Genomic DNA, 27,491 nt, shown 5'->3' on the forward strand with positions numbered 1-27,491 from the left:
TGTCCTTAAGGTCATATGTCCACCAACATGACCCAAAGACAGTGAATTTCCTTCTAGGCCCCAATTTTAAGTTCCCAAGGAAAGGCCTCTGAACTAACTAGGGTCAGGGACCCACGCTGGCCCAAACCCCAATGGGTTAGGGATTAGGGTCACCGTCCAAATAGCCACCAAGAACTTACCCACTAAGCATGTAGGGCAGGGGAATAGCGTGGTGGGCTAGTGGGGAAGGGGGACAGGTGATCTTCAGAGGGGGCGTCATGGGTAAATTTGTTGACTCTGTATTAAATTTGAAAATATTCATAGAGTTTTTTAAATTCTCCTTCCAAAATTTCTGAGCTGAATTGATCCAACCCCGTTACTTCAGATACATTAGGCTTAGCATATGTAGCCCCCAGAAGCCCTCCTCAAAAACAGTGGTTTTCAAACATTTTTTTTTACCATGACCCATAATAAGAACTGTACTTAGTATCATGACCCAACACATACATATACATAAAGATAACTAGACCAAAAATTCACAGAATGCTACTCAGGTCTGCTAATTGTTTGAAAACCCCCTGCATTAATTGACCCTTTTCCTTCTAGATTCCACCCCTCTCTTTATTGTTAAAGATGTGGCAAAATGCTAACAGGGAAATACTGCCACTGAACTCCAGAAAGGTTTCAAAGGTGGCCCGCTGACAATGGCATACTGAGTAGGCACATTTGCCCCCTCCCCCCATCCCCTGCCCCGCTGCCCAAGCCCAGACACACAGATGATCAATCAGGCCCTTTGTTCTTAAAAATAATGATCACCAGAAAAATGAGGAAAACCAGCAGTATAAAAATGTAAGATAAATATGTATGACCAATGCCAGGATAAATATGTACGATAAAGGTCAAGAAAAGTAATTTAAGAAACAGAAAAGAACTTTGAAAAATTCTGATTGGTTTTCTTATAAAGATTCAAGGAGTTCTTGCAGCCATAAAGTGAGAAGTACAAGCTATTGGGAAAGGAACACTCAGAGACAAAGAGTAGCTATAAATTTTAAAACATCAGTGAGAATCGAAAGTGGAACAGAAAGTTTAAGACATCTCTCACAACATAGATCAAAAAGACAAAATCATAGAAAATACATTTTTTTAAAAGATAGGCAATATCAATCCACAAGTTCTAATTTGACTATTGGAATATCCAGAAAAGAGAGAACAGTGGAAAAGATAGGAGGAAATTATTTCAAGAAAATAAGATTGAAGACACTTAAGGGCTGAACACTATGAATAAAAAAAGACAATGCCTAGATATAGCCTCATGGAAATTGAGGATACCAAGTATAAAGAAAGATCCTAAAAAAAAAAAAAAACGCTGGAGAGGAAAAAAAAAAACCACAAAGGGCTGAGGACAAGTGAAACACCAGACTTCTCATCAATCATGCTGGACACTACAAGATAATGGAGAAATTCTTTCAAAGATCTAAAGGACATTGTTTTCCAATTAGAATTCTGTACCCACAGGAACTGTGGAGCAAAATCAAGGTACCACCAGATATGCAAGAGTCCAGGAAGATTATTTTCCCTGCCCCCTTTCAGAAGAAGCAATTGAATGATGTACTCAACTAGCAAAACAAGGAAGAAAACCAAGAAAGAGAGATTTGGGATCCAGGAAACAGTGGATCGGACCCAGAAATAACAGTAAAGGGAGGTCTCTGAATGCCAGCTGTGCAGCAAGCCTAACGATGACCCCGTCTGCACTGGAGCGTTCTGTCACCGAGAATGGACGTCTTTGATACAGAGGGTGTGGCTGAGTTTGAGATTCTACTGAATGCACATGATTGGAAACAAGAAAATAATGAAAGCAACTCATAAACTCCAGCAAAAACAAAATGTTATACCAAACAGGCACGATTCCTGTGTGAACACACTGAGATATGGCATAGTTTTAATCGGGATAGAGTGCAAGACAGAAGAATACATAGGACCTTGATGGTTGAAGCAGTCTCTTTAAAATGGCTCTGGGGTGGTTAGGACATTGGACATGCAGAGAAGGAAGTGAAATTCTAGCACACTACTTGGCTCTGCAGTGAACAGTTATCACACGATGTAGGTGGTCTTTACTGGTTACCAACTTCAAAAATCAACATATAGACAGAGCACAGAAGACTTAAGTATAGTTATAAAACTAAATACACAAACCAATCTACCCACAGTGACAAAGCAAACGTAAGGCGAACGCTGATGAATATCAGAGAAGTAGGGAAAAGAATGGGTCCACCAGTATCTGTATCTTCCAGATTGCATTTACTATTTTAACCAAGGGAGGATGCCCATAGCTGATGGAATTGGAAGTAGAGGGGTATACATATGTGAAAAATACAAAGTCCTGGAGAAATGGTGATTACCATGAGCTACACCCAAATCTTTCAGATTGCTAAGTCAAAAGATACTGTCCAAATTTGGCACACCAAATAAATAAGTAAAGGTAAAAGTATGTTATTTCGTGTTATGGAGGCAACCACCAGAATTGCTAAAAACAAAAATGGTCAGAAGTGGTTGGACTGATGGTGAGCTGTGAATGTAAAATGGTAGTATTTCCTTTTGTCAAATAAGTTATAGGATTTTTATTACTGTTTTTGGACCAAACTCCTTTTTTGAGCTTTTATGTGGAAGGCAGAAACAGGCTTCTTGGTTCTGGCATCCGCTGGGTTGATAGAAGCTCAGAACTTGGCCATGAGCACACACTTTACACAGCTGAGGTTGGATGGGGACGCAAGGACGCATCAGTGAGTTGCATGTTTTATAACTTAAAGATAATGTTTTTCAAGACTTCTTTTTCCTCCAGGGAATTAATTTCTGCAGACATTAAGTCAGATGCAAGCGAGTCCATTTGTCTCCATTCTCTTCCTCTCTTTCATCACAGCGTGTGTTCGTGTGGGACTTGGATGAGACAATAATTATTTTTCACTCCTTACTCACGGGGACGTTTGCATCTAGATACGGGAAGGTAAGAATCCATTTGTCTCTCTCTTGCTTTTTTTTTTTTTTTTCAACATGACCGTCTGTCGGGCTGATTTGTCCTGGGAATTGTGGGGGCAGTTTATGAGGCGGCTTCTCCAACAAAAGCTGCCCCTTTGGGTCCGCCCAGGTTGGAGAATGCCTATGGAATTTTCCCTTGACATGTGAAAATTTAATTAGCTTCCCCTTCTATTGTCTCCCATGCCCTTTCTTCCAACACATGAAGCATTCAATGTCCACTTAATAGGATATAAGCTCATAGTCGTTGGCTGTCTCCCTCCTAAGAGGGCTCGGATAGGCTGCAGCCAAAACCAGTAATCCTAGCTAAAATACGAGGTAAAGTCTTTTTCTTCTTCTCTGTTGTTTATCTTAGTGTCTCCAGCAGATGAATTTAATTTTCCTTCCATTTTTCTGAGACGAGGGGGAGGCATTTTGTCAGCTCCAGCGTGGATCTTAGCAACAGCTTTGCAAATGTATTATCGACAAATTATGTTGGGGAACCATCCAGTTAGAATTCTGGGCAAATGCTACAGGCTGCTTGGTGGTGAATGAAAGAAACATTGAAACCACCTGAACAATGCAGAAATGAACCCAACTGCTAAAACCCAAACCCCGCTGATCTTTGCATGCGTGCTGAGGGCTTCCCAACAAACCACATGTGGATGGCTCCAGACGTCTGCCATCTCTTCAGGGAGACAGGTGGGGGTGGAGGGGCAGGGTTTGAGAGCACTGGCGACTTACAATCTCATCCGAGGCGAGCAACCTGTTGGCAGCTGCTTCCACGCCTGAGTAGGAACCATGAGACTCACCGGCGACTGGAAAATATTTCTGTTTCTGTTTAGAGACCAGGAATATGATTTGACATCACCCTCATGGCTTTTCCAGCTGCTCGTGTTTTTATGGGAGTTATAACTAGCTGGATGTGTAATTAGCAAGATAGATTTATCGTCTGCCATTATGTTGTAAAGAATATGAAAATGGTGTTGGTGGTGCAGAAATCTCTTACTGTGTAGGAATGCTGTTAATATGTCTAGCAGTGCCTGCGGGAAATCCGGCAGGCGTTTTTAGACTGCGCACAGGTTAGGTAAAGGATGGCAGAGTCAAGAGCTGCTGAAAGCACCCGAGAGTAGAATTGGCTGCCATGGAAAAAAAAATTGGGCTGCCCCAAAGGGGCTACTGCAGTAAGCGGCCCTCTAGGTCTGGGTGTTCCATGGTTTTTCTAACCACCCTGGTCAAGTCACCTCCCCTAAAAAAAGCATTCTTTCATTCTTCCTTTCCCTTAGAGGTCGCCCACTCCGAAGTTCCACAGCTCCATGCAGCAAATTGGTTCTCATGAATTGTGTAGGGCTTTGTACTCTTAGGCCTGATTTTGATGTTTGTGTCTCATCACCACTCCTCACACCAAACTGTGGGCTCCTCAGGACAGGTTCAAAGCCCAGAGTGCCGTTCTGAGCCTCAGGCCACCTGGCCCATGTGATGCCTCATTGCCAGTTACCTCTCGCCGATCCCACCTCCTAATCCCAGCTGTCTTCACCTCCAGCTACCTCGTCTCTTAGCTTCCATTCTTGCCCTTTACAGCCTCCTACAGAGGGGCCATCCGAATGTGCAAGCCTGGTCAGAGTCCCCCCCTTGCTGAAGAATCATCACTGGCCTCCCCGTTGACAAACCCTAGCCGCAGCCTCCAGGGCCCTTTATCAGCTGGCTCCTGCCGCCACCCCCCAGCGCCGTTCCCTGCTACTCATCCTGAGTTGCTCTGTCCTCCAACCTGCCATGTTCTCGCCCATATCTCCTGGGCTTCTTCCAGAAGCAGAGCTTCAGACAAGCAGTGAGTGTGGGTAGTTTATTTGGGGGTAGATTCCAGGAAGCAGGGAAGGGAAAGCAGCCAATGCAGTGTGCATAAATAGTTTCTGCTGTGGGTAACTGGGGCTCGGTCCCACTGGGGACCCCTGGGAGACTGCAGAACACACCTCAGAGTTGACCCACCCAAGGAGGGAGGGGGCTGGGATAGTTATCTACAGATTCCCTTCCGTCATGGGTTGAGGGCTTCTCCTAAGGGTGTTACCTCCCTGCCCTTCTGGCCTAGGACACGTGCTAACAGCAGAACGCCTCCACATGTACAGGAATGGTGACAGCTGAGGGGACCTCGAAGAGAGGCACATTGGAAGCCTTCGCTATAATCCAGAATGTCCTAGAAAGTTCTTTCACTAAGTCGGATCTTATATACCTTTCAGTTCTCATGTTAAGTGTAGCTCCCTCCAAGAGGACTTTCCTAACCACTCCCCTCCATCTAAATTGCATCGCTCCCCATAACTGTGTTTTTCATTTATATTATAATTATGCTCTTATTGTCTGCCTCCCTTCTAGGCTATATGTACCATGAGGCAGGGACCATGAACATTTATCAGCCCAACTAAGTACAGTGCGTGGGTCAGACTCGTTCGATAAATATTTGTTGCATGGGTGAATCAGGACGATTCACTAGAATGAAAGCTGCCTGACGACAGCTTTTCCTGTTTTGTTTATTGTTTTATCCCAAATACATAGAACAGTGCCCCCCACATAGTGGGCATCAAATAAATATTTGTGGAAGGGAGGGAAGGAGGGAAGGAAGGGGGCAAGGAGGGAAGGAAAATAGTATCAAAACAAAAAATTCCTAACTGGTGGCCACTGGCCAAATTCAGCCTGCAGACATTTTTTTGTTTGGCCTCTAGAGTGCTTGAAAAAATGTGAATTTGTCGCCAACATTTAAAAATCAGGAGATTGCACAGACCAAAACAATCTAGATGTCCAACTCGTCTTAAAAATTTAGAAAATCCAGCAATCCTGCGTTCCCAAGGGTCAGCAGGAGCTGAGCAGCGACTGCCCTCTTCGCAGGGGTGTATGTTCCCCAGCCCATCCCCAGCCCCCCCCTCCGGACCCCACTGGCATCTGAGTTTCACCTTAGAATTACAGAACCATAGAAGATCTGAGCTGGAAGGACCTAGGAGGCCATCATGCTCGATTCGTCTCCATAGTACCTAAGGAGAAACTGAGGCGGAGAGAGAGGAAGATCATTTGGGAGAGAATGAGAGTCAGACCCCAGGCTCACGCGTCTCCATACGTGCTCCCAGGATGTACAGGGAAAACTGAGATGAAAAGCCCTTGGGGCCCCAGGTGTCCTGTGTTATCTTCACTACCTTCCTGGATTGTTCCATTCCCCCAGCTCTCTCTTAGGAGAGGAATGAGTATTTTTTTTTTTGGTTAAATCTAGCAACCCTTAGAGAGATTCAAAATAATTGGCTTAAACAAGAGAGAATATTTCCCTTGCCTAGCAGTCCAGGTATAAGCAGTTCAAGCTGATAAGACTACCCAGCACCAGGGACCTTCCGTCTTATTCTCTGCCACCCCTGAAGCATTGCCCTCGTTGCCAAGATAAAACATAACTCACTCCCATGTCTGTATTCCAGCCAGTGAGAAGGGAGAACAGGAAAAGGGGAGTTCACCCCTCTCTCTTTTATTTTATTTTTACTTTTTTGTCCCTCACTTCAAGGGCCAGCCCCAGAAGTTGCACATACCATTTCTGCTCGCATCCTATTGGCTGGAACTTGATCACATGGCCACATCTAGCTGCAAGGAAGTCTTGGGAAATGTAGTCTAGTCACATGCCCCCTTAAAATTTAGAGACTATTATTCTGAGAGGGAGAAAGGAAAAAAAAAATACTGAGAAAAAATAAGATTAGTTCAAAAGGCCTAGAGGACAACTGGATGTGTGAGTCTGAAGCTCCAAAGAGAGGTCTGGGCTACAGCTGATAAACTTGGAAGTCAGAAAAGCATAAAAGATCTAGAGCAGCAAAGTGTGAGCCCATTTTGCAGACAGAATAACTGAGACACCAGGGAGGTTATGTAGCCAGGGCATTCATAACAGAACTAAAATACATGGCCTTCACATAGCTCTTTCTCTTTGTGCTTTTCCAGTAGCTGCAGCCATGTGGAGCTGTTATTAATAATGAGTATCAAGCAAGACTCTCATTCTGAAGCACAGAGTATTTAAGCTACAAAGGCAACTAACCGCAACACAAGTAATAAAAAATCCAGGGAGGGGGTATGTGGGATTCAGGTTGGGCTGGATCCAGGAGCTTAAGCAATATTCTCAGAGCTTGGTGTTTCTGCACCCCTCCGCCAACTTTCTCCATGTAGTCACTTCCTCTCAGCAACCCCAGCTAAGAAAGGAGACCTTCTACTTCCCAAATTCCAGCACAACTCCCAGGCTTCAATCTCACTGGTCCAAACTGGGTCAAATACCCATCCATATGCCAACCTCTGTGCCTCTGATTGGCCAGCCACTCCTGGCATGGAGAGAGTAGGGGCACAGGTCAGCTCCATCCCAACCAAATGGACCGAGCTAGGAAGGGATGGGCCCCCAAAGGAAACTGATGTGCTGTTTTCGGAAGAGGGTGAGGACTGTAGAGGTCCAGAATTGGCTCTGAAGGCCAAAACCCTCTCTGTACATCCGTGCCAAGGACCAGCAGGTCTTAGCTTGTGGCCATTGTGTTGAGAACTGTACGGGAAGCCGAAATCATATCAGCTGTGGTCCCAGCCAAAGGGGCGACTCACTGTTTACTTAGGGAAATAAGACCAAGAGAACTAAAATGATTAAGGGATGATTCAAAACAGAGTGTTTGAGTTTTAAAACAGAAACTGGGCTCTCTTCCTGTTCCCAATCAGAGCATGTGCTGCTCGAGGCTGTCATCTCTCCACTTCCTTTCCATCTCTTCCTACCCAGGACTCAGAGCCAGAGCATCCCTTTGGTAGCCGTTCCTCTCTGTATCTTGTGGATCCATTAGAAATTCCCTGGAGAGCTGGAGCAGCCAGCGATTGCCGCGTCTTTCCTGACCTCTCCTCTCCTCCTCCTGCCCTGCCTCCCTGAAATCCCTGGACTTTTTTCCAGCTGGGATTAGGCAAAAGCAAGGTGGTCAGGAGTATTTGCCTGTGGCCAGGAAAGGATTCTAAGAGGGATTAATCAGCTGTCCTCCCAGGGTTCACAGTGGGTCGGCCCTGGCTCCTCCTTTCCTGCCTTAACCTTCCAGGCGTGTCAATACCAACTGGAAGTTCAACTCCAGCCGCGTGTGCTTTTTAATAACAGCTCTAGGGGCCGGCCGAGTGGCGCGATGGTTAAGAGCCGGCTTGGGACGCCAGAGGGCCCCAGTTCGGATCCCACATATGAGGGCCAGTGACACTGCCCTCCACAGCTAAGATGCTGAACAACAGCTCGGGCTGCAGGCCCTGTGGCAGTGGGTTGCCATGGGCTACCATGTGTAGCCAGCAGCCAGAATGAGCGGCCAGCAGATGCCGTGAGCGGCCGTCCAGNTGAGCGGCCAGCAGATGCCGTGAGCGGCCGTCCAGAAGCCGGCGACTGATCTGCCTCGCCTGGGAAGAGCGCAATGATGGTGCCAACTTGGGCCAGTGAAGCAAAATCCTCCACAACTAGACTGAAGAACAAAAGGACAGCAACTTGTCTGCTCCCCTTCCCCCAATTCCCCAATAAAAATCTTTATAAAATAAAAAATAACAGCTCTATTGAGATATAATCACATACCAGAAATTTACCGTTTCAATGTGTACAATTCAGTGGTTTCTAGTATATTCACAGAGTTGTGCAGCCGTCCCCGCTACCTAATTTTAGAATGTTTTCATGACCCCAAACCAGTGAACCAACATTCCCCATTTCCCCCTCCCCCACAGCCCCTGACAAGCACTGACCTAGTTTTCCTTGCTATGGATTTGCCTCTTCTGGAGATTTCTTATAAATCGAATCGTACAATGTGTGGTCTTTTGTGACTGGCTCGTTCTCTTGGCACTATGTTTTCAAGGGTCATCCATGCTGCAGTGTGTATCAGCACTTCATTCCTTCTCATCGCCACGTAATTTTCCATTGTGCCACATTCTGTCTGTGCATTCATCAGCTGATGGACAGCTGATGCTTCTTTGGGCTATTTTGAGTAATGCTGCTGTGAACATTTTTTGTGCAAGTTTGTGCGTGGATGTATGTTTTCAATGCTCTTAGGTATATAGTACGCAGCTGTGGACTTGCTAAGTCACATAGTAACTCTAGGTTTAACATCCTGAGAAGCTGCCAGACTGTTTTCCAGGGGAGTTGCATCATTTTACATTCCCAAAAGCAATGTTTAAGGGTTCCGGTTTCTCCATATTCTCACCATCACTTGTTATTATCTGTCTTTTTTGGTTATAACCCTCTTAGTGGATGTGAAGTAGTATCGAATTGTCGGTTTTGGTTTGCATTTCCCTAATGACTCACTATGTTGACAAACTAATGATGTTTTCATGTGCTTATTGGCCATTTGTAATGTCTTCTTTGGAGAAATAGCTACAGTACTCAAATCCTTTGTCCGTTTTTAATCAGTTTATTTGTCTTTTTATTATTGAGTTAGAAGAGCTCTTTATATATTCTGGATGCCAGTCGGTTATCAGATATGCGATTTGCAAATATTTTCTCCCTTGCTGTGGCTTGTCTTTTACACTTTATTCATATTGTACTTTGAAGTATATGAAGTATTGCAGCGGGGAGGGGTTGAAATTAAATTTAAGGATAGGTGGCCCGGGAAGGAGGCCTCGTGGCGAAGGTGAATTTTTAATGAGGACTTGAAGGAAGTGGAGGAACAGATATGTGGTGGGAGACAGAGGGACCGGCCAGTGCCCAGGCCTGATGCCATTCACCTGGTGGATTTGAAGGGCAGCAAAGAAGCTAGTGTGGCTGGAGCAGAGCAAGCGAAAGGGAGAGTAATAGCTCAGCTGGCTTTTACTCTGAAGTGGGAGCCATGGAGGTTTCGAGTAGAGGAAGGACAAGGCCTGAGTTATATATATATTTTAATTTTTATTGGGTAACAGTGTGTTTTTTCCAGGACCCATCAACTCGAAGTCAAGTCATTGTCCTTCAATCTAGTTGTGGAGGGCGCAGCTCAGCTCCAAGTCCAGTTGCCATTTTCAATCTAGTTGCGGGGAGCACAGCCCACCATCCCATGTGGGAGTCGAACCTGCAACCTTGTTAGGAGCATGCACTCTAACCAACTGAGCCACCCAGCCGCCCCCTGAGTTATATTTTTAAACAATCCCCCTGGCTGCTTCCCTGGGGAGAATAGGCTATACAGAAGGACAAAGTTAGAAGCAGGGAGGCCAGTGAAGAGGCTACTGCAGCCGCCCGGCTGAGAGGTGATGGCTGTTTGGACTGGGGTGGTACAGATGGGTGGTGAGAAGTGTAGCAGCCTGGATCTATATTGAAGGCAGAACCAACCACAGACAACGAATGAACGCGATCCCTTCTTCTTACCCTCTGGGCTCCAGAGATGCCTATTTTCTGCCCATGGCCTCCCTCTGAAGGGACCTGATCCCTTCTCGCTCTATTGCCAACTAGCGAATTCCTCTTGAACAAACCCTCCCGTTTTTTGCACATTGAGTGTATGCCAAATACTGTGCTGTGAACGTTCTTTTTTTTTTTTTAATTGGACCTCCAGTGCAGTCATGGAGTTATTCACCTTGTCCACACGAGGCCTCTGTCTTGTTTCACGTAGATATAAATGTGTGTCTCATTTTAGACCCTCTCCCCTGCCCTCCCCGTGCTTTAATGTGTAGCTTTTTGTTGGTTTCCCTGTAAAGTCTGTATTTTCTTTTTGTGTGCATTTATCCGTTACGTGCATAGATGGCATTGTTTAAATGCTCCTCAAGCTTTCCCCTCCACACTGTAGTTTTAAACCCTTCCGTGTCGCCCTATCTCCAACTCCATTGCTCTAACTCAGTGGTTCTCAACCGGACACCGTTTTGCCCCACAAGGGACATTTGAAAATGTCATAAACATTTTTGGTTGTCACGATTTAGGGTAGTGCTACTAGCATCTAGTGGGTGGAGGCCAGGGATGCTGCTAAACATCCTTCAGTGCACAGTTTCCCCGCCCCCACCACAGAGAATGATCCCGCCCCAAACGTCCGTAGCTTTTGCTGTTGAGAAACCCTGCATCTAACTGCCCCTCGGCTTGACTGAGCTCCAGCAGCACGTGGACTGGGCCTGATGTATTCATAGCTTCATCCCTGGCATCCAGCTGTGCCTGGCACATCCGCTTGACAAATATTTGTTGAATAAACAAATAAATAAATAGCTTGTGGGTAGGGAGTTCTGGGCATGTGATATTGCAAGCACTGCAGAAATGAGAGTCCAGGGTGCCTGCCCTGAAGGGAACAAATATCCACACTTGTGACGACAGGGACCTGTCGGCACCTGTCCAGGGCCCGGATGCTGGGGGCCAGCCTGGCCTGGCCTCACCCAGCGCATGGCCCACAGCAGGGGCTCTGCAAAGGCTGTGGAGTGTTGAGCAAGTGGGCCCTCCAGGCAGACTTGGGACCAGGGACACTTCTGCAGATGGGCGACCTGGGATGGAGCCAGATGACCCTTGCCTGCCTGAGCAGAATCCTGTCCGAAGTTTCCTTCCACGTCACCCCATTAAAGGGCCAGGCCCTGTTTGATCTAAAGAGATCAGAGGTCTCAAACTGGCCATCCGGGCCCAAATTTGTCCTGAAGACAGGTGGCGTTTGGTCCCCGGGCATTTCCTTAAGTTCTAAACTCTGCCAATATTTTTAAATCTGGATATTTTACATAAAAATCTAGATGCCTCACTTCTCTTGGAAAATGGGAAGGTCTGGCAACAGCAGGCCTGAGTTTTCAAAGAGTGGGGACCCTCTGACAGGCCGTGTGCCCCCGGGCCCACCTCCACCCCCCTCACTCCCTGGAGCGGCTCATGTCTCGCTCCGCCTGGCTTAGCGTCATGGAGTTGCCCCGTTCGTGTATGGTGCCTCCTTCACAGCAGGTTGTGCCCGGTGTGTGGGGCAGGGATGACGGGTCCCCGTGCCTTCCGGGTCCTCTGTGTGTACTCTGGGACGTAAGGGTCCTTGGTTCCCTCCAGCCAATTCCAAGCTTTGTCAGATGGTCCCAAACCATGCCAGATGCAGGCTACTTACGTCCTAACATCTGTCTTGGGAATCTGTTACCACAGCTGGGGATCCTGGTCCCTCAATGTCGTTTCAATCCCTACTACCACCTCTTCCTCCTTCCAACAAACAGAAGAGAAGCAACGCTCCTCACCCAACAGTCACACCCTCGGGAAAGTCTCCCCAACCCTCCTAACTAGGTCTGCACACCCCGTGGATGGCCCCCAGCACCATGGGGCTCGCCATAACACAGTGGCAAGCCTCCATTTCTTGGTGTGATCATTTGATTGTAGAATGACACCACCATCATCATTATTAAATGGCTGGGATTGAATTGTCATTATAGCCGCCCTGTCAAGGCCCCGCCCATATCTCTGGAGCCCTCCCATTCCCATAGGCATGCCGGCTGGGCGTCTGTGACACTCTGGGGCGCTCTCCACAGGCTCCCACGTGTCCCCGGAGCACAGAGCCCCCATGGCCCACAGCAGAGACCTGCTTCTTGACCCCCTTCCTCTCCCCTCTTACTTCCCAGGTCGCCTCCCAGGTAGACTGCTTACACTTGAATCCTAGGCTCAGGGTTCGCTTTGGGGGAGTCCCAACCTAAGACACTGGCGGGGCCTGAATGCTCAGACCTCGTGATGAGTTCTTATCGAAACTGAGACGCCTCTCTACCAGACCCCTGCCGGAACATACGCCCTGCTGGTTCCCCAGCACCTGTTAGCAATGCAGCGCCTCGGGCTCCGCCCTGGAGGCGCTAAACGGGACTGGACATTTGCACTTGACCTCACCTCCGTGTGATTCTTTCACACCGTAATCTGTGAGGTGAGATGTAAGCCATGCATTCACCTGGTGACAGCTTTTCTCGTGGCTCCGGCCCACCCGCCAGCCCCTCCGTGTATCTAGAAGAGGCTGGGTAGGGAGAGCCGGGCCGGACGTTGGTTCCTCTGCTCCCTCGGACCAACCGTGGTCCTCCCCCATTCCTCCGCGGTGTGATTACGCGATTCCGGCTCGGATTCCGGAATCCAATACCCAGCACAGTGCCATCAGGATTCAATCAGATCCAGTCGGCGATACACGGCGCAGCCTGTCCATTACTGCTTTACAAACTGAGAAGAAATAAAAAAAAAATTTAAAAAAAAAACAACCTGGTTTTATGACCCCGCAGTTAAACACTATTTGTAGAAGTTGCTAAGGTTCAAATCAAAAGTGCTCTCCCTGGAGGACTATTAGTTAATTCAGGGGACCCCAGATTCTTTCCTTTTCTTTCTTTTTCCCCTCGTCTACCTTGAGATGTAGCTCTAATTCACTTCTGCCGTTCAGACATCTAGAGCTTTCCATCCTTTGACAAAACACAAGCCAAAGTGCTTAAGGACATCTGTTTATTTTATTTCTTTAATGAGAAAACCTTCCAGTTTCTCCGGGCTCAGCTGTGTTTATTTACATTGTGTTAGCCCCGTGAGGCAAGCACCTTGGAAGTTTAAGGCCTGGCCGGGGCCCTTGCAGCAGCCTCCAGCTCTGAAATGGAGTCAGCCCTGCCCAAGGAAAACAGAGTCCCTGGAACTCTATAAAATAGATTTTCAAAATAAATACTGCCTAATTCACTCGGTAGATGTGGATTAAGTCAAGATGAATACAATTTGGAAAGGATTTTCTGAGGAAGTCGGAGATTTCTTTCCCCCACTGGGGGTTAAACCTTGTATTTAAATCTCCCCCCCTTCCCCCCACCCCCCAACTCCAGCTCTCTTTTCAGTTCAGTAAAAGGTATTTAGTCTCTGTGGCTAATAAAGAAATAATGACTTTGATTGGCCTTCTCCGGCAATGATTATTTTCTTTGTAGGAGTAGGAATCGTGACTTAACTTGTCACTTCATTCTATCCAGTAAGGGCAAGAAGCAGACATCTGCAGTTGTCATTCTGGCGGGGGTGGCTGAGGAAGAGGCTGGAACTGCTTTGAAAGACGTCCTAGAGGTGAATGACAGTTGCAGGGGCCTCGGGCTGGGGGGTGGGGGGGGGTTGGGACCCTTTGTAGATTTAATCCCCTATAATAGTGCTTCCCTGAGCCAGTGGGCCTCCATGCCAAGTGCCTCTGCTTATGTATTTGAGAGCATTAAAGGATTATATCCAACATAAAATATATTTTAGAGATGGTTTGGGGTTGTCAGAAAAGTGCTCGTTAGCAGACACTTCCTTTGAAGCCCTGCACTCTCTGCCGCTTGGAGGGCGACCTCAAAGAATCACTCAACTGAGGTTGAGGGTTTCAGGCTGGTTAAGACTCCTGAGCGCTCCTAATTTTCCGCCCACAAATCTAACAAATACCAACTGCTTGCCCCAGACTTCTTTTGCCAACTTTTTTTTCTTCTTTCCTTCTCTAGCCCCACCTTTCAAATGAATGCTGAAGGGCCTCTGAAATAATAATATAATAAGAGGGATTTAAACCCCCTCCTATGGAAAACCTACAACAAATTGTCGGCCGGGTTAGAGTGAGAAGCCCTTTTGTCCTCTGTAAATATAGGGGTTGCCGCTCACAATGATGAGTGGTGGAAACGAATCCCAGGTACCCTGCGAACCTAAATAATGGGAACAATTTTCCTTTACACTTAACTAGCAGGTTGAGAAGCTGCGTCCCCCAATGTCCCACCTGCACGTTTCACGGTACTTATTTCCCAACAATAGGGCTCTTGAGCTGTCCAAAGATCGCTGGGATTCCCGTGAGCCTTTGGTGAGGAGGGTGTCACTCGGTGAATGGCAGGAAGATGTCAAGGCGGTTGTATTTGGGGTTGACTTTGACAGGGAAATAGGCAGTTCCCCCCGCCCCACCGTGCCTTCTCCCCACACTTCGTCTGTGACTAAGTAAACTTGCAGGCCCTTCTGATGGCAGAAGGGGGAAAAGTCCCCCTGATGGAGCCCAATTCAAAGTAGAAATATGCAGTTTTAAGAATCTCTTTGGAAAAGTGCATCCACGGATAAATGGATAAATATATTGCAGGATATTCATACGCGAACAGTGGAATATTTTTCAGCCATAAAAAGGCACGAAGTTCTGATCCATGCTACAAGGTAGACAGACCCCCAAAAACGTTATGCTAACTAAAAGAAGCTGGATACAAAAAGTCATCCATTGTGTGATTTCATTTATGTGAAATGTCCAGAATAGGTAAATTTGTAGAGACAGCCCACAGGGACGAGGGGAGTGGGGATTAGAGACCAACTGCCTCGTGGGTATGGGGTTTCTTTTAGAGCCCGTGAAAATATTCTGGAGCTGGAAAAAAGGTTGCTTATCTGTAAAATTAGAATAACTATTCCTGCCCCACTGACCTCAAAAGACCAGCCTGAGAATCGTATATTTCCCAAAGGGAACTGTGGGTACTATTGAAGAAACACAAACTTCCTTGACCTGGTAAAAAATGAACATTTTCTTACTTGAAAAATCAAGATGTGTTTGTTTGTTTATTTGTTTGTTTAAATATTCTCTTTACCTGGTTTTGGTGTCAGGGAAATACAGGCCTTATAAAATGAGTTGGGAAGTATTCCCTCCTCTTATTTTCTGGGAGAGGTTGTGGAGAATTGGTGCTAATTGGTTCCTGAAACGTTTCATAGAATTCTCCAGCGAAACCTTCTGAGCCATTTTGGTTTTGGAGGTTTTTAACTATGAATTCAATTTAATATTTGCAGCTCTTTCATCCTGGGTGAGTTTTGGTAGTTTGTGGCTTTCGAGGAATTGGTCCATTTCATTCATTGTCGAATTTATGTGTCTAGAGCTAAAATAAAGTTTTTACTTTTATGGTGACTTTCAGTTTGTAGCATGTAACCCATACCCAGAAGGTTCAATTATAGAGATAAAAACTTTTCTCTCTCCCCACATGCAAGAGCCATCACCTTGGTCTTCAAGACAAACCTACAAGGAGACAGGGTGATCCCCATTCTACCCAGTAGGACACTGAGGCCCCGCCCAAGACCGCCAAGCTAGTAAGTGGCAGAGAAGGGATCAGAGCCAGAACTGCAGAGGCCATTTTGAGCCCTTCTGTCAATCAGGCTGACCACAGCCAATCACAAGGCCCCCAGGTTCTTCAAACCCTCAGTCCCACTCCTATGCCAGACATCACACTGTGGGGAGAGAGGACTGCAGGCCACACCTGACTCTCAAACATATTTTCATTACATTTTTAAAATTAATTGCCAGCATTTAAAATCAGCTTTCACATAAAAATTAAGATTTCTGGGTCCTCTTTAAAAATCAGAAGATAGGACCATGCTGCACCCACAGTCCCAAATGGCATCACTTGGCTGGAGCTACATACCAGCTGTCTCCCTTTAAATGAAGCGGGTGGTCTCCAGTTTGCCCCAGACCCCACCATTCCCTGTTGCCTCTCTAACACCTAAGCCAAATACCAGTTATTACCATCTCGCTTGCACTGTTGTCTGTAAGAAAACTTAAGGGAAAATTTCAATATTTCTTGTATCAAGAGTTGGAAAACGAAAGACCAACAAGGGCACGTGTATCACCTGGACTGTTTCGCTCATTCAAGTGAGCTGCTCCGTCCCGGTGACTCTTGTCTTTTGTGCTTTGTCCCCAGAATTAAGTCCACACTCTCCGGGCTGGCTTCCAGACCCGTCATGACCTTCTTCCTTTCATCCTCTCCTGCCTCATCTCTCAGACTCTCAACTTCATATTTTCTACAGTCTTGCCATTGCACCAACAAACTCCAAGCTTTTATCCATGCTGTTTCCTCTGCCAGGATTATTTTTCTCACTCATCACCCATCTGCCCACTCCGCCTCAGCTCTTAGAATCCTCTGCCTCCAGGAATCTGTCCTTGACTACACTTAGGAGGGTTAGGTGTCCCTCCTGTGTGTTCCCTCAACACCTTGTACTTGCCCTCTTGCATACTTATAGCTAAGTTTTTTTATCACCCATTTACTTGTCTCTCTCCCCACTAGACATCAGCACCTCGAATGCAGGCATCATGTCTGTGTCTCCGTTTTCTCTAGATCCCTACTTTCTAGCACAGCACATTCTGTGTGCCCCATAATTAGTTGTCAAATTAATTTTCTTTTAGTGATAAATAACAGAAACCCAACTCAAGCTGGCTTAAGCAGAACAGTGAATTGATTGGCTTGGGGGTATTTAGCCTCAGGCATGGCTGAATCCAGGAGCTTAAAGCAGTGTCAACAGTACTCAGTCTTCCTTCATCTCTTTGCTCTGTTTTCTTCTGGTTGGCTTCATTCTTTTCATTTGTGATGGTGAAAATGTCCCCCAAGTAGCACAAGACCAACACCCTGCCAGCAACCCCAGTGAAAAGAGAGGGCCACTTCCCAGAAGGTCCAACTAAATGCCAGATGAAGCTCTCCTCGGCCTGACTTGAATCAGTCACTCAAGGGGGTGGTTGGGATCAGCTCCCTCCAAACAACAAGTGGGGAGTGATGAAATTCTGGTTCCCCCCAAAATACTCAGAATCTTGTTACCATAAGGTTGGATGAGCAGACAAGCACAGCCGACACTCACTTTGACTTGTATGTTGTAAGCCACATGGGGGCTAAGAGCCTACATGGCCTTCCCAGCACATAGTAGGTGCTCAGTAAACATCTGAAGTTGAAGTATAATTCTCTGGCCCAGTTACCAGGGTCTGTGTCCTTAGATGCGGCCCTACAGGTTCTGGCCCCTGTACCTCTGTGATCTCTTAGGAACCCTCCCCTCCCTCACTCTGCCCCAACCACCCTGGCCTCCCCATTGGTCGTCAGACCTGCCAGATGCCCTCCACCTCAGGACCTTTGAACATTGGTTCCCTCTGTCTGGAAGGTTCCTCCTGCCACAGAGCGTCCTCCCTCTCCTCTTGAAAATCTACTCAAATGCCACCTTCTCAGCAAGGACCTCCATGACCATCCTATGAAGTTGCAACACCTCCCAACACAGCCCATGTGACTTTGCTTGATTTTTCTCTGTAGTATTTGTCACCTCCTGGCAGGGCATAATGCTGTACATAATGCACATTGCCCAGCTCTGGGAGATACCACTTTAATGGTGGTCTGTGTGAATGGTAACCCTGTAGTTGTGCCGTGCACAACCTGTGCAGCCACACACAGCATCCCTGCAATCGGATCTGCTACAAATCTTGTTCATTTATTTTTGACTGTTTTGTTTTCTGCTGTATCTCAGGGCCTAGAACAGTGCCTGGCACATAGAAGACACTCAGTAAATAATTTTAAATGAAAGGATGAATGAATGAATGAATGAATGAATGAATGAATGAAGTTTTATCCCTCTCAAGCATGCTGCATTTCGACAGCTAAGCTGGGGAGAGGAGACCTGTGTCCTCATGGACGCCTGTGGGAACAGCACCCTCAGGCCTGGAGGACGTCCCATGCAGTGACCCCTTGCTGCTTCTCGGGCCCCTCCATAGATGCTAGGGAGCCCACCTAACAGTATGTCGGAGTGCTCTGTTGCCATACAAGAAGCAATTGATTTTGCTATGCAAAGGAGACAGCATAGTGGTCTAGAGCAAGAGTTGGTAAACTACATCCACCCTGTGGGCCAAACCTGGTCCACCACCTGTTTTTCTTAAAGCAAGTTTTGTCAGAACACAGCCACGCCTATTCGTTTGCATATTGTTTATGGCTGCTTTCAAGCTACAGCTGCAGAGTAGAGTAGCTGTGACAGAGACCATATAATATAAGCCACAGAGCTGAAAATATTTGCTGTCTGGCCCTTTATAGAGAAGTTCACCTACCTCTGGTTTAGAGCGTGGGCTCTGGAGCCAGCCTGCTCAAGTTCAAAGCCAGCTCCACTCCCTAGCTATGGGACCTCAGGCAAGTCACTTCGCCTTCCTGTGCTTCAATTTCCACCTCTGTAACATGGGTGTAGGAGCAATAATACCTTCTCGGGTCAGTGGGGAAGGATTAAATGAGCTAACACACGTGAAGTGCTTAGAACTACACAGGAAACAGTTTTTGTAGTTTACATTCATACATGTAACAATGAATAAATAACTGTCTTTAGACTGCATCTTTAGAAGCGTGTTGCTGGTTGTTTAAGAATGTCTTTTCTATGGAAAGCATGCTGAAGTATCACTCTTACTGCTAAGAAGCAGCAGAAGGCTTACAGCCTGATGAGGACATGTCCATGCCGGACAGACCCAGCCGGCACTTGCGGGGTGTCAGGCTCTGTTCTAGGTACTTGGTATGAACTTCTGTAAACACACTGGTCTCCATACCGTGAAATGCCCCTGGGTCCTGGCCAGTGACTCACCTTAAGGTGATTTTCTCACCTGGGTCGGCCTGGAACTTTCGCAGTTTAAACACTCAACATCCCAAGCCCCTCCTCCCCCAACCCCCCAGATGGGGTACATCAAGAAAGCTGGTTCCCCTACTCCACAGTTAACAGCTCCATTTATCTATTTATTTATTGTTGGGGTTTTTTTTTTTGCCTTTAAATGTATATGCTAAGAAAATGCTTTTAAAAGCTGCTAGATGCCTCCAGCTGAAAGAACATTTTTCAAAGGATAAAAAAGAAATCTAAGAGACTGAGTAGTTGCATAAAATTCCCAAAGAGGAACCAGTTTAGACATTTTTCTTTGTTCTCTTAAGTTTGACCAGGAGTTTATCATTTGTAGTCAGCGTGACTCATGATTCAGTGATGACGGGATTTATCCTACAGTTCTTTTGGTCGAATTCTTGTCAGTGCAAATAGACCCATTTGCTGAGCTAAGATGATCTTTTCAATTTTCTGTGTTCTCCTGTGAAACTGCCAGAGAAGCCAGGTTGTTGTGTGTTTTTTTCACTTGACTGTTCAAACATGTGAATCACCCTCTTTTTTCTTTATCGCCATCATTTTCTTGTCTTCCTCTTTTAAACAAGCTGATCTGTTTTCCAGGAGTTTCCAAGTAATTAAACCCAATTAAAACCATTAAATTCTCTCTTTTAATGACAACTTTATTATTAAAAGCTAACCACAAGGAGGAGATTTAACTGGCAAAGCCCTCCATTGTGTGTTAATCCGTCCCTAACCTCTGGCTGACACTTCCAAGAGATAAACCCCACAGAATAGGGAGGCTGGTTTAATGAAAAGCTTTAATTAATACTTTTCTTCCTTGTGGCAGAGTAATTATTTGTTCAGCTTGTAAACAGCTACTTGGTGGTGGGTTTTTTTAAAGGCCCAGTTGGCTCACAGGGTGTGATGGCTTTGATTGGTTTTGTGTGTTTGTGTGTTTTTTCTTGAAAGAGGAGAAAGGGAGGGGGGTGAGGTCCGTGTTCCAGAATAGGTGCAGAGCGCATTGTCCTTAAATTGGGGACGTCGGGGTAATAATCTACACAGAAGAAAAGCGAGGCAAACGCAGGTGGCAGGCTGCCTGTATTTGTGAACTGTCTCCAGAGTGGGCAAGTCTGCCCTTTTGCAGCAAAAGTCTGCATGCCCAGACAGGGTCCCCCACGAGACACAAGCCTGGCTCGCGGCAGTGTGGGCGCTGACAGGAGGAGGAGAGGGCTTGGATGGAAAAATGCCAAGTCGAGCTCCAAGCCTGCACTAATCCCCCGACCTTGCCTGTCTCAGGTGGTACCTGAGACAGGGGCAGCCAAGTGCAAGTGCTAGACGTGACCACGGAGCCCCCCAAGAAGTCATCCTGTGAATAAGAATGACTAACCCACCAGGACTGCTTGCTCTGAGCCCACCACCCATCTAAATAAAGTGCTTTCCATCATACCGGGGGTGCCAAAAAAATGTATACACATGACTTGTGTTTATCTTTTGTTATCGGTGTGTATTGAGTATTACACTTTTAATACAGCTTTTTCCTTTCTTAAAATGTGTATACGTTTTTTTGGCACCCTCTGTCTATCAGCTCACGTACTCTCCCTGTCAGGTTAGGAGGGAAATGTTAGTTACCCAAACGGTGCAGACGAGGAAACAGGCACAGCAGCTTGCCCAGAGTCACACACCTTCCAGTAGGAAGGGCAGAGCCTGGCTTTGCAGACAGGTGTCTGGCTGCAGTGGTGGTTCGGAACCACTGGGTCGCGTTGCGCTTTGAGACCGGAAGACAGCACCTTTCACTCAGTGGGTTGGGAGATTTAGGTTTTGTTTTTTTTTTTAATTTAGTTCATCACTTAGTTAGAAAGCTAGTTTCATTAATAAGGTTGCCCACTCTGTAAGTACAAAATTGACTAACACTGAGGACCAAGCCTTTCCATTAGTTTAAAATCATTTAGAATAGTGGCTCTCCACTGTGGGTAATTTTGCCTCCTGGATATATGTGGCAATGTCTAGAGACATTTTGGGTTGTCACGACTGGATGAAGGGTGCTACTGGCATCTAGTGGGTAGAGGCCAGGGATGCTGCTACACACCCTACACTCACCAGGTCAGCCCCCCCAACAGAGAATGATCTGGCCCAAAATGTCAACAGTGCTGAGCATGAGAACCCCTGGTTTATAGCATGCTCCAATTTTTCATTCCAGAGACATTTTGTAAACACACAAGAGCAGTATGAATGCACCCACCTTTCGGACTCCCCCAAAGAACCAGGCCAAACCTCTTCTTTAAAAATAATTAAGTAACTACAATAGTGACATTCAGCTGTTAACCAGGCCACCAGAAGTTTTGCAGAAACACATCTAAGGAGCTAGGCGTTCTCACCCAGACATTAGCTATTGATGAACTTGCTGGTGCGTGACTGTTTGCAGACCTCTCCCCAATTCTCAAACCTCTACTTGTTACACAAGTTTCCTCCAGAAAGGCCTCGTGAAGAGTTGGAAGCAGGCTTAACTAAGTCATCATCCAAGAAGCTGGGTGCTTCTTGTTCAGAAACCTGCAGATGCCTCTTTGGAGACACCAAGACTTTCCTCCCTAGGAGCATGCAGAGATGCACTTGAGGCAGGAAGGTTAGGCAGACAGCCCAGGAGGGCTCACACCTGGGCCTGGGTGTGCTCAGAGATGCACTGGGCTTCCTGCGTAGGATGTCGGAATTCAAGCATCTCGGAATAAAGACTGTGTCCTCATCTTGAAGGATTTGACCCTGGCATTCCCCCCACCTTGATAAGGATGAAATAGATGCACCCAAAAGCAGCAGACTTTAGCTCGCTGTGAGAACAAGACAGTATTCACATAGAGTTGTTTTTTTCTTCTGAGTTTCCTTTGGAAACATTGCATTTGATACCATTCATGAATCTAGAGAGGCTCTAAAGTTGGTAACCGAAATGAGTCTTCCCACAACACACCTCCTTTTGACTCCTACGAGGACGTCCTAAAAAGTTATGGGCTACCAAGCAGGAGGGGGAACGGAAGGGGGGCGGAGAAGGGATTCGGAGCCCTCCAGGGCCAACTAAAGTGATCTGATTTCTAATCTCAGCCAAGGTGTCTGGTTCCCGCAGAGCCAGGCCTGGCCTTGGGGGCAGGGAGGAGGCCAGTGAGAAGTGAGGGATTTACTGGGGAACTTGGCTTTTCCATATCAAGTCCAGGAAATGAAAGGCACAAACGCTCAGAGGCAATAAGGGGAGATCTTTTCCCACCCCTGGGCCCTCCTTCTATCCTCTCTGAAGCCCAATAGTTATTAGAAAGGAAAGCCAGCCTGAGACCTGAGGAAAGAATCAGGGCTGATTTTTACGTGGCAGCGGCTTGTCCTTTCTCCGAGCTTTGGAAGTGTCATTTCATTGAATGGAGCGTTTATTTCATTAAAAGTAGACATCAACAGTTTTAAATCAGGCATTTACAAAAAAAGAATTCTGATTGTAATCTGCCTTAAGCTTCTTCTCCCTAATAAAGTACCTTATTTGATGTTATTAGTTCCTGCGAAGATGAAGACGGTGAGTAAAATGGTTTTAAGATTTTTGGTTTCTTCAGCAACTAGTGCTGGGTTTGAATCCCAGCGCTGCCACGTATTAGCAGCAGTGCGACCCTGGACAAGTCACTTCATCGCCTTGAGTCTTGATTTATCTGTGAAACGGGGAAAATATATTTTGAGGAGGAAATGCGGTAATGGACATAAATGTACATATTCATTCAAAAAAATACTTAACTGAGCATCTGCTCTGTAGTGGGCTATGTTCCAGGTACAAGGGACATAATAATAGCTCTCACCGAACTTGCCTTCTGGTTGAGGGAGAAGCACCCAAAATCATAAGTAAATAAGGTCATTTCGGATGATGATAAATACTACCGAAAACTATAACAAGGTCATGAGATGTAGAGTGAGTTGGGGGTTGGCACTGGGGTTACTCTAGATGGAATAATCAGATGAGGCCTTTCTGAGACTGAAAGTGGGAACTGAATTGATAAAAGTGAACTGGCATCTTCAGATGCTTTACCATAGAGCTGGGAGGACTATGGGTGGAGCTGGGCCCCTTGTTAACTCTCTGGTCCTGACTCCCTGTTAAACTTTGTGGTAACTTCCAGGGGAGGAATGCTTATAAATAGAATAGCCATCTTGGAACCGGGGCTATTCTTCTTCACATGGGCAACCGGCTGGTGCCCCCCGGTTAGAGGTGTGCCTTCCTGCACTGCTGTGGTGGTTTTTGTTTCTTCTCTTTTCCCAAATAAACTGTTCTTTTGGCGGATTTCCTGGAGAGTCATTTTTGGCCAATTGACAGAATGTCACAAAGGAGCCAGCCTAGAAAGCACCTGGGGAAAGGGAGTTCCAGGCAGAGGGAACAGCAGGTGCAAAGGCCCTGAGGCAGGAGCAAGTTTGGCATGTTCCAGGGGCAGAGAGATGGGCGTGGAGAGAAGAAGTAAGTGGGGGCCGCTGAAGGATGCTGGATTTACTCAGAGGACGCGGGAAGCCTAGTGGGCACCTCTGTTTTTTTGTTTTTAGAAGAGCACTCTGATTGCCATGTGGACAACAGACTTGGGGGAGAGGGGACACTAGCTGTCTCTACACATAGCCCTGCATACAGAGGTGCTTGTTCTCCTCCCCTCCCTCTCTAAATAACATGATGCCGGTAAAGGGCAGAGCATAGAAACCAGCACACAGCAGGCACTGGGGAGCCGGGAGAGCTCTGATAATGAATATTATTATTTGGAGGAAATGTGTCTTAATCCCTTGCTTTTGAACAAGTCAGCATGAGGCATAAGGACAAAGTAAAGTGTTGGGAGGGCAGAGTGCATTTGTGAGTTGCAGTCACATGCTCCCAGGCCCTCCAGCCAGAGAATAAACTGCCACAAAACAGACTGTATGGAGACTGTGACATACAGATAGCCAAACCTGTAGAGAATTTTTATAAAATTTATTTGAACCAAGCAGAGAATATGCCTGGACGCGTGATCTCAACAGACTGAGAAAAATGCTTTAGAGAGTGGCAGTTTGCAGCTTCTTTTATGAGTTTGGAATTAAGGAGAGAACATGAGGAAGATTACATGAAGGTGGGAGAAAGCAAGGCGAGGATTGGATTACAGGCAGCTTAACAAGAGTATGTGCTCTCTCAAGGGTGGTTTCTCTTCTCAGGGATCTGAAAGGGGGTCTTTCAAAGGTGTGTTAACCTAGATACACAGACACAATGAACAGGGCTTGCTTAAGGCAAAGAGAAACCTTTTACTAAATAAGTTATATGCCTGGGGTGTGACTACCCACCGCCATGATTTGCCCTGTTAGGAATTTATGATGTGAGGTTAGTTACTTTCCATTGAACCCCTTTTTCATCCACAAGACAGAGGTGTGGCAGTTGGCATCAGGATTTCAGTCACTGCTTCAACTCCCTGTTTTTCCTAAAGCAGATTTCAACTGGAGTACACATCCAGAGCCCCCTTTAAAACAAAATAAAAAACAACTTAAAATGACCCTTTGATTCCCCTGAAAATCTAAATAACATAGCCCACCCCACTCACTACTTTTTAAAAAATAAATATAATATCCTAACTGTAATATAAAGGAAGGACATAAAAGAACATTTATGTTTTAAAAATATGTATTTTAATATGTAAGTGCTCAGGCCATCACTGCACTAGAAGACATAATGAAGGAATCTGACGTTGGCGCCTACTTCTCATTGAAAAGGATGCATTTAAGAGAAGTAAGAAAATCTGGAGCCATTTTTTTTTTCAAAGTAAAGGAAAATGGAAGGATAGAGACAGAAGTGGACCATGAAATACAATGAAATATATTCAGTATATACCAGGGGTGCCAAAAAAAGTGGATACAAGTGAAGACTTTGGTCATCGCTGCTCAAGCAGTAGTTCACCGTAATCAGAAGTGTCAGGACGCTGATGGGAACCACTTTGAGCACGCACCTCCTGTAATTGCAGAATCAAACGTGACTTGTGTTCACCTTTTGTTATCGGTATATATTGAATATTGCAATTTTAATACAATTGGTTTTCCTTTCTTAAAATGTGTATACATTTTTTTGGCACCCTCTGTATATATTTCTTATAAATCACAGTATCACACGCCCCCCAAATGCCACTACTCCCCCCCCCAATTATTATGACAACCAAATATGCCCACCCAAATTTGCAAACTACTCTCTAGGAAGAGGTGGCACCTCTGCTGAGAACTACTGCTTTAAAACATGGTACCTGAGACGATGTTCCCAAAAGAGCAGCATCTTGTAATGTGGTTGCATGCTGTGGTAGGCAGACATAGGGCCTCCCCCCAAAAGCTGTCCACATCCTAGTCCCCAGAACCTGTGAATGTTCCTTATAGGGCAAAAGAGACTCTGAGATGTGATTCCGTGATCCCAGTGTAATCACTGGGATCCTTACAAGAGCGAGGCAGGCTGGCAGGCTGAGAAGTAGGAGACATGAGTGGAAGGAAGGAGTTGGGGTGGCAAGTCCACATGAAGGCTCCTCTGGAAGCTGAAAAGGGCAAGGAAACGGATCCTCTGACGCCTCCAGAAGGAAGGCAGCCCTGCTGACAGCTTGATTTAGACTTCTGATCTCTAGCACTATAAGAGGATAAATTGGTGTTGTTTTAAGCCCTTAAGTTTGCAGTAATTTGTTACAGTGGCCATAGAAATGAATACCCATGTTTATTTCATGGTTACCTTCCAGTTATGGTAAGTGGAACAGGTTTACCCTTTCTGGTCATGACAACAAGCTTCCTTCTAAACTAAATATAGTATTTAAGTTTGAAAAAAAAAAGGAGAGGTATCTCTTTTTATTTATTGTTATTAAGTTAACGTAACAGCTGCTTTGCAGAACTGTGTGGCAAAACTTGCAAAAGTGTTACGAGAGTGGCCGTCGATTGGAAATGACCAGGTTAAACTATTGCGTGGAAATTGCTAAGTGGGGCAAGTTATCTGATGGGAAATTCTGGACCCTGCTGCTTTTGGCTAATAATGCCCAAGCACCAGAAACAAGTCACATCACATGCGCTGTCCTACCGGAGCCCTAGAAAGGACTCACAGCTTGTAGTTAGATGAGGAAACTGAGGCACAGGGAGGGTGACGCTCTCAACCGCTTTCCTTCCCGGAGCTTCTTGCTAGGGTCACGTTCATGCACACCTCATGAATGGTGGAGGCAATTTGTGGTGGTCATTTGGGGGAAGCCACTTGTCCCCGTTAGATCATGTTTATATGCAGGATAGCTTGCAGCCCTAAGACCAAATAATAAGCCGGACCCTTCCGTGTGCTTGGCTTACATCACCGTGGGGGCGGGGGATTAGGGAAGCCATCCGAAGAGCAGACATTCAGCCCTTCTGAACTGCTGCCTGGCAAAGCTTGGTTGTTGCTAAGATGTGTAGAAGCACTTGAGCCTGCCCACTGGGCACTGCCAGTGTTGGAAATACCTGTTTTTGTAGAGACCTGGGGAGGTGGCAAGCAGTGCCAAGGATCTTTCGATTATAAGCAACAGAAACTCAACATACATACATTAGTTTAAGCCCAAAAGGAAAATCTATTGGCTCGTGTAACCAAAATGTCCAGACATAGACTTCAGGAATGATGGGATCTGACCCCCAAATACTTACATATGAATATGCGTGCAGTGTCAGGGAGGCTCTCCCTGTGTTTGCGACAGGGATGGCTGCCAGCACCCTCAAGCTTAGGTTCTACCAGCTCAGCCACCCCACAGCTAAGAAGGTGCCTCTTTCCCAGTAGTTATAGCTAAAGTCCTAGAACCGATTCTCGTTGGCTCCCGCTGGCCACGTGACCATCCCAGACTCAGTCGCTGTGATTCTGGCCAGGCCTACATTATAAGATCACCCTGGGAGGCTGATAAATGGGTATTATCTTTACTAAAAATTGTTAACTGCTACTTTGCAAACATGAGAAATCATTCCCAGAGAGATTACGGATCTCCACAATATCATGCTGCCTCTTTTTCAAGGTCTAATGAAAGCTCTGTGGTGGCATTTCCCAAGACTACTCTCAGGCTCAGTGAATAGCTAGTAGGATGTACAGGACTCAGAAGCTATTATGCTCCCAGTTACAGTTTATTACAGTGAAAGGATACAGATTAAGATCAGCAAAGGGAGACAGGCACGTGGCATGAAGCTCAGGAGAAACCATGCACGACCTACCAGGTGCCGTCTCCAGGTGTCCTCTCCAGTGCGATCTCCAGGTGTCCTCTCCAGGTGTCCTCTCCAGGTGCGATCTCCAGGTGTCCTCTCCAGGTGC

At 46.2% G+C, this 27,491-nt stretch overlaps 1 protein-coding gene across 1 annotated transcript in view; it reads left to right on the forward strand.

Moving 5' to 3' along the window:
• The window catches only part of LOC109379909 (eyes absent homolog 2), a 106,110-nt gene that overhangs the window by 29,763 nt on the left and 48,856 nt on the right, over positions 1 to 27,491 (forward strand). The window contains exon 4 of the mRNA XM_019636918.1: positions 2,897 to 2,980. Within this exon, the coding sequence (XP_019492463.1) occupies positions 2,897 to 2,980 (84 nt within the window). The remainder of the gene's footprint in view (positions 1 to 2,896; positions 2,981 to 27,491) is intronic.

Source organism: Hipposideros armiger, unplaced genomic scaffold (assembly GCF_001890085.2).
Source record: "Hipposideros armiger isolate ML-2016 unplaced genomic scaffold, ASM189008v1 scaffold_31, whole genome shotgun sequence".
In the NCBI taxonomy this organism is placed as follows: domain Eukaryota; kingdom Metazoa; phylum Chordata; class Mammalia; order Chiroptera; family Hipposideridae; genus Hipposideros; species Hipposideros armiger.